This window comes from Carassius auratus, chromosome 30 (genome assembly GCF_003368295.1).
Source record: "Carassius auratus strain Wakin chromosome 30, ASM336829v1, whole genome shotgun sequence".
NCBI lineage: Eukaryota > Metazoa > Chordata > Actinopteri > Cypriniformes > Cyprinidae > Carassius > Carassius auratus.
Window position 1 is genome coordinate 19508285 of NC_039272.1, and position 12272 is coordinate 19520556.

Genomic DNA, 12272 nt, shown 5'->3' on the forward strand with positions numbered 1-12272 from the left:
CTTTCTTTAGTTCTTGTGGTGTGAACTGAATGCTTGCTGGCACTACTGTCATTAGTTGGACCTGGAATTCAGAGAGGAAGGAGGTTGAAACAAAAGCTGGAAACAAGACACCTCAGCAATGCTGACGCTCGCTCTCTCTCTCTCTCTCTCCCTCTCTCTCTCTCACTCCCTCTCACTCCCTCTCTCACTCACACACACACACACACACACACACACACACACACACACACACACACACAATACTCAGGTGTACAACGCACTTGCATTCGGTCTCTCTGTTCCATCTAAAAATGTGCTGTAAGACATAATTGCCATCATAGTGTATGCATTTCTTTATTTCAGAGTAAGGTTCTTCAACTTTCATCCAAGGATCTCTTTTTTTCAGACCCCTTAGTAGAGGATTGATGGACTACACACATGTAGAAGTCTAATTTTAACATTACAATCATCATTACTGGCATAATTAAAAATAAAGCTGAATTTTAGCTACTTTATAATTATCATATGTTCTTTAAACACTTAAAAACAACAACAACAACTGATGAAAGCCATAGACATAACCCCCAAGCGGTCATGGACCCCTGTTAAACATACATACTTATGCTTGTTATAGCAGAAATATATATGTTGCACAGAGACCATGCTAAATTTGATCTTGCGAACATCCCTCAAATATGCATACATGTGTTTCATGCGCACAGAAAATGCACATACGCGTCTCTTTCAGATGTGAAATCTATGTATAACAAATTATCTTGAACTTGTGCGCAACCGAATGGTTTCAGCTCTCTGCCTTGTAAACAACTTCTAGACTAATTAATGTCATTAATATATAAAAGATTACCAGTCACTGTCCAAATTCTTTCATTTGGAACAGTGAGCTGCAAGAACAGCTTACATTTCCAAAAGATTACAGTACCCCTACAAGGAACAAGTGTGTATATCTGCTCAGAAACTGACTCTTACAAACATGAGCATCAGCATGGATTTAAGCATACAAACACTATAATATCAAATTTGTGCATAAACACACTTTATAAATGAGGCCCATTATCTATTGTGTTATGAGGGATATGTTCAAATCTGACCTTTATGTCTCAATCTCATCCCACCACATCCTCTCTCCACTTTCCTGGCTCTTCTCTATTGTCCTCTACCAAAATAAAACAGAAAGAAACATACATCTTTAGTCATGAAACTATAAATATATTCATGTAAATACTGTACAGTGTATCCCATAAGATATTAGGGTTAACCTCTTTCCCCCTGAATTTTTTTTTTTTTTTTTTTTTTGTACATTTCGATTGAAAGTGAAATGCATCAATCTGATGTGTTCATTGAAGAAGAAAAAAAAAAAAAGTAAAAGTTTTTGCATTGACTTTCCATGACTTCAAAGTGAACTCAAACCACTTTTTAGTTTACATTCACAATGACGTGATGTTGTTTTTTAGGATTCCAAACAATTAGAAAAACAATCATTTTTTTTTCTTTATATAAACATTATAACATGTATAATATAGAGTTATAGCAAAGGAAAACATGAATATCAATTTTATAAATGTTGATGTGCGTTCGCTAATAAACTGTTTATGTATTTTTATGAAGATTTATGCATGGTCACAACCACATGCAAACACTTTCTTTTTCTGCTTCCTCATGTGAGGGTTAAAGTTGACCATGTCCTGTGATGTTTGTGTGATTCCTCTTCCTTCCTCTTTCTCTCTTTCTCCCTTTAACTGACCACTGGATTAAATGTAACAATTGGTCTCAGTAGGTTTTAATTACCCCTATTATGGAGTTGAATGAATAAATGAATGGGTGCGTTTCTGTGTGCCTTCAGCCTCTCTGTTCCCCATCGAGATCTCTGCTGTGAGGAGAGACCATGAGTTTCTGGATCAGGACTCTCTCAAGGCATTATGCAGGTGAGAAACCATTGCATATTCACTTAAATATTAATTACAGTGCTTTAAAAATATCCCATCCTACACCGTAATCCCCTCTGGTTTGCTTTTAACTTCCTATGTACCTGACTGCACTATGGCATTCAAGATTTTTCTATAGTCTTTCAATATGCATCGCTAATCACCATGGCGACAGGCTGTTTGTTTCAGCAGACCTTGCTACGGTTCATTGTTCTGTATTTTTTATTCTCAACTTTATTCTTTTTCTCTTGACCCCTCAATGTGGAATGCGTGATTAAGTGACCGGTCACACCTGCCCAAGTCACATTGGAGTTGAATGGCCTTTTTCGAAAAGATAAGGAATAAACAGAGGAGGAAATTATATTTCCTAGGGTGCAACTGGTGTCACTGGTCCTAAGGCGATAGAAAAAGAGAGAGATGGAGATTGGATATATATACCATTTGTCCCGCAGTGGCTTGTTACACACTGTATGCTTGGCTGCTAGCTACTGATAAAAAAATAAAATAAAAATACCTTCAAGGAGGCTCAATAAATTAAGAGAACAGAAACACACACACACACACACACAGCAAAATGTGAAATAATAGAACTCTAAGTTATAGGCATGTGCATAGTTATCTACATTTAAAGCTGTGAAGAAAATGAAGCTATATGTGTGTCTCTATAGTGCTGGATTGTATCCAAAATGTTGGATATCTGATATCTTCAACTTATAAACAGCCATGGGCGTCTGATGGAAGAACCTTTTAATAGAATACTTCCTATTAAATAACTTCCATGATTTGAATAAATTTCATTATGGTGCTAAGCCTTTTTTTTTAATGTAAAATGTAATATAATATGAGAAGACCATTGAATGACTTCTGCAAAAGCATCAATTTATAAGTACCTTACCCATTACTCTGCAGGGCTCTTGTCTTAAAATGTCTCATAAAAAGTATTAATCATCCTTAAATTGTGTTATTAATTATAATTTTAAGGGATCTTGGGGTCAGAAAAAGGGGGAATCATGATACAGCCTAATGTGAATATTAAACTTCAAAAGGCAATGGTTTAATTAAATACATGGGACCACTGCAGATTCTGTTTTCAGTCTTGCGTTTCAGAGCAGTTCACAATCAATTAATAGCATTCATTTGGGATCGATCATTGATAAATGATGACCATGTTTATTTTATAGATTTCATGTAATATATTGCAGATGGAGATAAAATCTGCACTTAGTTATAACCATGTTTTTGAACAAGCAGCTGGAAGTAGTAAAGCTTTTAAAATGTGGAGGTATATTTCTGGCTTGTTTACAAATCCTGCATTATGCATAAACGTATTTACTTTTTCTCTGGATATTATTGGTATTGTGGTTATGCAGTATCATTTAATTTAATAAAAACTCTTATAGCTTCTGTCTGGGTTACCCTGCCACTAGAAACAAAGTCTAAGACTATTATTTTGCACATTAAATATATGTATTTGACTATATACAGGCGTATCTAAATAAATTAGAATGAAGAGGAAAAGTTCATTTCAGTAATTCAACTCAAATTGTTAAACTCGTGTATTAAATAAATTCAATGCACACAGACTGAAGTAGTACTGAAGTCTTTGGCTCTTTTAATCTCAACAAATTAGAATACTTTATAAGACCAATAAAAAAACATTTTTAATGAATTGTTGGCCTTCTGGAAATTTAGTTTCATTAACTGTACATGCACTCAATACTTGGTAGGGGTTCCTTTTCCTTTAATTACTGCCTCAATTCGGCGTGGCATGGAGGTGATCAGTTTGTGGCACTGCTGAGGTGGTATGAAAGCCCAGCTTTCTTTGATAGTGGCCTTCAGCTCATCTGCATTTTTTGGTGTCTTGTTTCTCTGTGAATTTGCCCCATGCAGAGCCTGTCTCACTGCTTGAGTGAATATGTAAGTGTGGCCATGTTAATGATCAGTCAGTTGTCTACTGTAAACTACTATGAGATTTATTCATTTGGAATTGTGTATTTTTGCAGGGCATTTTCCTAAATATCTACACTTCTAAGGTAGTGGATGTGAATGTAGAAAACATGTTTACATTGGATCTGTATTTAGTTGTTAGTGTTACATTGTGATTGTGTTGATTTAAAGGATTTGGTTCAGATTCATGTCATAACTCAACCAGGGCTTAAAACAAGATAGCTTCTAAATTACAAAAATAAGCCATATATTATTATTATTATTTTTATATAAAAAAATCACGTAGGGAGCAGTATATATTTATTGTGGTCCTTTGCCCCATAGAATTTCCTGTTAAATTTAGAATTTCCTCTTGAACCAGTCCTAAAAAAGCCTTTTAAAAAAGGAAGAAACACATTAAGATATTTTTGAATTCTGCTGATTCATAAGATGACCATTTACATTTTTATATATATGGCAGATTGCATCCAAGTTCTACATTTTATCATTTACTGAACCCATGACCTTGGTGTTGCTAGCACCGTCAATGCTATTTATATTCTATTGTGGAGTTTTGGTTTTCTTTGGGGTTCAGGTCTGGTGAGTTTGCTGGCCAGTCAAGCACACCAACACCATGGTCAAATTTTCTTGGTTAACACAGTGGAACAGTGGACCAACATAAGGCTGTGGTTCTCTCGGTTGGTTGTGCATCTTTTTCTTCAACACTTTTTCCTTCCATTTCAACTTTCTGTTAACATGCTTGGATAAAGCACTCTGTGAACAGCCAGCTTCTTTGGCAATGAATGTTTGTGGCTTACCCTCATTGTGAGGGTGTCAATGATTGTCTTCTGGACAACTGTCAGATCAGCAGTCTTCCCCATGGTGGTGTAGCCTAGTGAACCAAACTGAGAGACAACTTTGAAGTCTCAGGAAACTTTTGCAGGTGTTTTGAGTTAGTTAGCTGTTTGGCATGTCACCATATTCTAATTTGTTGAGATTGTTGTTGGGGTTTTTGTTAAATGTTAAATGTGAGCCAAAATCATCACAATTAAAAAACCAAAGACTTAAACTACTTCAGTCTGTGTGCATTTAATTTATTTAATACACGAGTTTCACAATTTGAGTTGAATAACTGAAATAAATGAACTTTTCCACGACATTCTAATTTATTGAGATGCACATGTACTGTGCTATATTTGTATAGAAAGTGCCTTTGTTTTAAGACAGCATCGCATCAGCAAAAACTAGTGTCACACGATCTTAAATAAACATGTATTGGTTTTTACATAAACTAATTCAATACATATGTATATATTGAATAAACTTGTTGAGACTATGCCCCAGTCTGTTTGATGAAGTAAAAAAATCTGAGATCCATGATTTTGATATTGTATATGTCTTAGCTCACAACCCTTGTGTGTATTAGTATGTTCAGTCAAAGTTTTGCCTAGTTAAGGTATTCACTCTTGCAGCAGCACTATTAAAATCAGTCTTCCTATACAAAACCACTTGCAAAACTCGCACCCGATGACCCTCTTGCATTTTAAGAGTTTAGGTTACTAGTGCACTTCAAAATCCCTGACTGTCTGTCTGTGAATTTGCATCACTGCTTGAGTGAATATGTAAGTGTGGCCATGTTAACAAATAGCTTTAAGATTAACTAGTCTGCCAAGTATACTTCAGTTGAAATGTCCTGCTGTCAGTCAGCTGTCTACTGGAAACCGCTATGAGCTTTATTCATCTGGTAAAATTTCCTCGACTTAATTTCTACACTTCTATGGCAGTGGCTGTGAATGTAGAAAACGTGTTTACATTGGAGCATTAGTCTAGTGATTAGTGTTACATTGTGATTGTGTTCATTAAACAATTTGGTTCAGATCAGTGTCAAAAATCAGCCAGGGCTTAAAACAAGATTAGCTTCTTAAACACAAAAATAAGCCATATATTATTATTATTTTTTTTTTAAGATTAAAAAAATAATAATTTGATTGCACTTTATTTTACAGTACGTATACTTACATGTACCTATAGTGTACTTACAGTGTATTTATCTAAGAAAGTTCTGGTAATACAAAGTAACTACATGGGGTAGGGTTAGGTTTAGGGGTAGGTTTAGGGTTAGTACCTAGTTATTACATAGTTATTGTAATTACTATAATAATTACATAGTATGTACAGTACATGGGGAACAGGACTGTAAAATAAAGTGCTAACAATAATTTACTGTTAAATTTTCTCTTAAAAACAGTCCTAAAGTTTTTTTTTTTTTTTTGTTTGTTTGTTTTTGTTTAAAAAAAAAAAAGGAAGGACCATATTTAGATATTTTTGAATTCTGCTGATTCATAAGATGACCATTTACATTTTTACATATGCCAGATTGCATCCAAGTTCTACATTTTATCTGCTGCTTACATTCTCTGGGAATCGAATCCATGACCTTGGTGTTGCTAGCACTATCAATGCTTGAGACACAGTCACATGTTTTATTTATATTGTATTGTGGAGTTTTAGTTTGATTCGTATTCTTAATAATCTGATTTTTTCTAATTCTTTCAAAAAAGAAAGAAAAGAAAGACAAGCAAGCCAACAAAGTAGCTTAGTTAACTCATATGGGAAAAAAAGAAAGAAAAGGCAGACAAGCACACAAGCGAAAAAACCTAATGATGCATACAGCTAAATTCTTTCTGAGTGTTTGTGTTCTTTCGAGCTTCTTGTTAGAACTCTTTATCCTTATTGTCTTCTTACTGATTATAATTCACAAAGAGAAATTTGTTTAATATATTGAGGAGCACAAACTCACAGACTCTTTTATTATCTGTATCTTAAATGCCACACCAAACACACTCCCCTCTTGTGTCTTTGTGTTTTCTTGGATTAGTTTTGGTCTGTCATGCAGAAAAAGCAATATTTCGAACAGAAATCCTGTGGCCACTCGTGCCAATCGCTATAGTTTGACTAAACATGTTACTGTGAGCATTGGTGCAAATCGACTCCCATCAGTCAAAACAGAGTCATTTATGCTTGTAGTTGTTCATACTGGCTGAAGTGGACTGTATTTATCTTTATCTCACAATATCTGTTTCAACTGTAATGATTTTTTTTTTTCAGCTCAATCATAAGGAGACATTTACATGCATGAAAATGATTCATAATTTTACATATGCACAGATAAGAGTAGGAATGAGATCACGCAGCACACTAATTAACTGAGAGGGCCAAATGCTCATGAACGCATCGCTTACGAGGCTACTCGCATCAACTGTTAACAGATTGATAATCAGATAATGACAAGGTGATGAATGCCTCACTACCTCTTACAAAACTACAGTCATGTCATAGCTGATGGGGAACAGATGGAGGGAGCAGCAGAGTCAAGTTCAAACTGTTCTAGAAAAGATACATGAGCTGATAGATTCATCACTCTGTCAAGTGTGGCATTAATGCAATTCAATTGGGAGCATCGTCAGGGCTCAGTCAACATTGTGAAAAACACACACAAACTCACTGAGTGTGTTGATCTTTGTGGCTTGGATTAGTTGGTGAGAGAATAATAACAATAAAGCTAAATAGTGCTCTGGCATTTGCTGTTAACAGAAAGTATGTCCATATTTGCATTGCTGTTTTAATTTGTGGTTTTGTCTTTACCACAAGAACATATCATTTGTACTCAAATTATGCTGTCATTTAGCTGACACTTTTATTCAATGTGACTCGTACACTAATTAAAGAAACAGTCCCTTTGAGGCAAACTGAGGTTAAATGTTTTGCTCCGACACATTGGCCTCATTTACACTTGATATTAATGTGCCCTTTCAAATGAGGAACGATCATAATTGCAATTTCCAAGCACATGAATGACCAAGCAAAGTCACATTTACAAGTCTGAGCTCTAAATAATTTGTGTGTTATTTGTGAGTGATCACACGAGTGATGCCACTAGTGGTGTGCCGATGTGAAACATAGTGGAAACACAGTCATAATATAGATAATCTATATATAGAGATATAATCAATGATTTGAAAGCTAGTCTGTACATAATTTTAATGTAACATGGCATGCTGTATTTTCAGTCATTATAAATGACTTGTCTATGAATTTCATAATTTCTTTGGTTTTGTGACATTGCTCATATGTTTACTTGGTAAATATTTGACAAAAATCTGAATATTCCCCCATAATTGAGTGTGGATGCTTATTTGAAGATGATTTGTGAAGTTTTGTGTTTTGGTACATATTTCAAAATTTTGAAAGGTTATTTTCATGTTTAAAAATTCAACCTACTGCTTTTTTATTATTATTTACAGATCAAGATTTTTAAATCATACATCATTCAAAAATTATTTTCCTTCTGTCTATGTGTGTGTTTTTAGGAGGCTAGCAACCCTGAACAAATGTGCTGCGATGAGCTTAGAGGTTCATTTCCTGTGTAAACAGGTAAACAAACAAACATGCCATCCACTTCTAATTCAATTATGTGATCTGATAGTCTGCTGACAACTGCAACTTTGCTTTTCTGTTTGCATTAGTTTTTACTTCCACTGGATGGTAGCTTAAACACTTAACTTTAACAATCCTTTTAGTTCTAATATTTGCCCTTATGTTCTTGCTGTTTTTGGTACTCTTGTTTAGCTATTTTGCTTCTTTAAAAATACTTTCAATGGAAAAAGCTTTTCATTATCTAAGGGTGCCCATTTGTGTGTTACCTTTAGCAGAGTGAGGACTCCGAAGAGGATGATTCATGCGCCCTTAGCTCTCGCTGGGCATTTCAGCGTGAAAGTAAAACTTGGTCCCGTCTCCGCTCTCTTTCACCTGCCCCTGCTGCCAACCGGGCCTCCACTTTACGACCCTCAGGCAGTAGCGATAGCGTGCTGAGTGACAATAGTCTCCTAGATGTCACCTCACTGACCTCTGACCTCAGTGCTAGCAGCTTAAGCTTAGACAGTGCCCGGGAAACAACTTTTCCAAAAGTTGCAGCTTTCAGTGAAGTCACAATGGGTGAGGGCGCATCATTAGTTTGTGTCTCAGCTGGCCAAGATGAGAATGATGACACCGGATCCTCATCTTCCCTGCCGTCTGTAAGAGAGAAGCCAAAGCGTCCTTCTAGATCGTTGTTATGGAGGAAAGAATCAATAAAGAAGCAAGAGATGGTCCCAAGGATCATTTCAACGGTAAATCAACACCAGCCACCCTCAGACCTGCACTGTACATCTGATTCAAGTTTGCCAGGCCAAATCACAAATAAGTGCAGAATTGCCAAAGATGTGACATGGAGGTCACATACAAAATGCCACAGTAAAGTTAGCCCAAAAGCCACTCGGAACAAGCCTCACAGAGCATGCCTTTACCTGGAAGACTACCAGTTAGCTTGGGAGATACCCAAGTTAACCAATCAAAACAACTGTCTGAGAAAAGAGGATCATGTGGTCCACCTCCCTTTTGACCACAAGCCTGGAACTTTCCCCAAGTCTCTCTCAATCGAAAGTCTCTGTCCGCTTTCTGTTTCTCAAAGTCATGACCATATTGACTGGGCAGGAGAATATGGAGACCTGTCCTTGGATGGAAGTATTAGTCGCAGTGGGTCGCAAGACTTTCTCTCAGGTTTTGGGAGGAGGAGGAACTCTCTGAGCTCAGTTGGAAGCATTTATGACAATATTTCTGAGACACCAGGCAGTCCATGTGATATTTTTGACCCTGGAAAAGAGAAAGCCTTTCAGCATCTGGATGACATTCTACAGCATGTACATGGGCTACAGCACAACATCGACGAATGGTCGCGGTCACTTGGCATTCAATCGCAGGACCAATCAAATGTGGAGACTGAATCTACAGCTGACACAACATTACCCAGTAGTCTGAACTATGATGAGCAATCCATGTCGGATGTTGGGACAACCGTGAGCGATTATGATAGTCCAGGAAACTCTGTGAATGAGGGAGAAGGAGAAATGAGAGAAAGGAGGGACTCAGGGGTGGGGGCATCACTCACAAGACCCAGCAGGTGAGTAAAACTGGTGGTTAGAGTTGATAGGAAATTCTGGCCTGTCCACACTGCAGAGTGATGTTAGCACTTATCTAGACAAGGAGTTTCTAGTGCTGTGAGATAATGTGATAGAGAGCGAGAGATACTCAATTTGTCTTTATCTGGAGATGGTGACAGCTGTGTGTACCTTGAAAGCCTACTTGCAGCTCACCCGTGTTTGGGATTTAATAATTTTTTTCTTCTCTCCTCCATATTAATAACATAATTCCACTTCATGCAAACTCATCACTGATAAAGATTAAATTACCTAGAGTGGAACCCTGGGGTATACCAAATTTGTTTACTGGAAAAATGCATTTTCTGTCTAAATCTGTTTTGTTTTCCAATGAAAGTATTTAAGCATTCTTAAAATAAGATAGATTTGTAATTTTATAGAGCAAAATTGTGTAAGATAATAAGGATATATATATATATATTATTTTATTAACAATAAAAATGTTCATTCTAATTATAAGCATAGGTTAATTTTTTTTAATGAATAATTTATAAATTAAGATACATTACAAAATAAGAAAGACAAAAAATGGAGAATAGAGAAAAACACTGAAATAAAAATACTGATAGTGAGCAAACACAATTATTATTTTTAAGAAAATAAAATAAAAAAAAATAAAAAGAACTTGACAAATATAGTTCTGAAATACAGGTCTATAACATATAAATTAGAGCGGCTGAATTTTAAACAGGTCAAAAGTGGGGTAACCTGATGTTGGAGCATTGGGCTCTGTGAAAATTGCAAATTACCAGTTCTATTCATTTGTTTATAAATTGACATTTTAACACGGAGATCAATGCACAAAATGGAGACCGTATTAGAGGTGGAGGCACACTGTGATTTGGTTTGAGCAAATGTATGTTTTCTTAAAATTAAATAATTATCAAGTAAGTTTTTTACAGCTTGGGGTGTCATTCACCTGAGACTTTTACATGAAAGAGTAATCCAAGTAAATGGGCCAGCGTTCATATTTATATCCATCTGTTTGTCCTTTTATAGTGTTTTTTTTTTTTTCACCTATTCCTCTATCCTCAGAAAGTTGCGCTGGCACAGTTTCCAGAACTCTCATCGTCCAAGCGTGACCTCAGCGTCTTTAGAAATCAACAGGCAGTCAGCTGCTCAGCTAAATCTTCTGCAGAAATTCAGCCTTTTACGACTGACCGCCATTCTGGAGAAACACACAGACACCACCAAACACAGCTGGAGCTGGTGAGAAAGCATATTCTCATTCACACAAACTCATTCATTGTCACACATTTTCTAAATAACCCACAAGATTGTAGCTCAAGGCATGTTCCCCTCCAAAAAAAAAAAAATAGCATGATTGTGTACACGTATTGATGTGGTGGACACATTCTCTGACTTGTGAGGTCAGTTGTGGCATTAATGCTCTTATGTCTGAGGCAAGAAATCTCATTTCTGCCAAAAGTGTTTTTTAATGGCACAATCAGTTGAGTAGAGTAGCTCTAATAGATATGGTTAATGACAGGATCTTTCTCTCTTCCTCTATCTGTTCCCCCGCTGGCTTTTTATTGCTTATGAAAATTACATTCCATATCTACCTCTGCCAACAGGGCTAAAATTACAGTTCTATTTATGTACACACACAGATGCATGCATGCACGCACACAAACAAACACACACTGATCCGTTCTCTGGTAATTTTCTATTTGGCATTGCAGAAGCGGAGTGTAAATTGGTTTAGAATTTTTGCAGATGTCCATTTTAAACTTCAGCTGCAGGAAAGGACTTCTGATGAGAAGCTTATAGGTCTATTAGATACTGTCATGGCTCACAGATCTAAAAGATGATTCATTTCATTCTGCACCAATGACTGAGGAGGCATTATCTTTCCCCTTTTGTCCATTCTCACACACCCCACAGTCAAAGGCTGGCGTCAGTGCCATAAGCAGCAAACAGATTCAATTTTCACAGGGTTAATACATACATACTGCAATTCCATTTGGTCTTGCTCACACACTACAGCCTGCCACTGCGATTTTGAATCATGTGACCTTGCAGTTTCCTTCTGTACATCCATATATTGGATTATTGTACTATTGTGCTTTTTAAACCTCCTTTTCTCATCTATGCATAATTATGGTACATAGTAATATCAGTATATACTCAATTAAAAATGCATTTTTTTCTCTCTCATTGGTCAGGGTGGTTTCGAAGTTTATGAAACGTTCCAAAGTTCCAGATTATAAAGATAAACATGTGTTTGGAGTTCCGCCGATCGTAAACGTCCAGCGAACTGGTCAGCCTCTGCCTCAGAGCATCCAGGAGGCGATGAGATACCTACGCAGCCAGTGTCTAGAGAAGGTCTGCAAGCAAAAACACAAATCCACAGTTTATTTTCTTTTCCACTTCTTAACTGTAATTCTTC

General features: G+C 36.4%; 1 protein-coding gene across 6 annotated transcripts in view; it reads left to right on the forward strand.

Annotated features, from left to right (window-relative positions):
- LOC113049547 (stAR-related lipid transfer protein 13-like) overlaps positions 1 to 12272 on the forward strand; it is a 47036-nt gene that overhangs the window by 27857 nt on the left and 6907 nt on the right. For 5 of the 6 annotated variants that reach the window (XM_026211978.1, XM_026211976.1, XM_026211979.1 and 2 more), the window contains 5 exons: positions 1841 to 1922; positions 8219 to 8282; positions 8558 to 9846; positions 10919 to 11092; positions 12049 to 12208. In XM_026211978.1, the coding sequence (XP_026067763.1) occupies positions 1841 to 1922; positions 8219 to 8282; positions 8558 to 9846; positions 10919 to 11092; positions 12049 to 12208 (1769 nt within the window). The remainder of the gene's footprint in view (positions 1 to 1840; positions 1923 to 8218; positions 8283 to 8557; positions 9847 to 10918; positions 11093 to 12048; positions 12209 to 12272) is intronic. The other variant, XM_026211975.1, reaches the window with a different exon arrangement.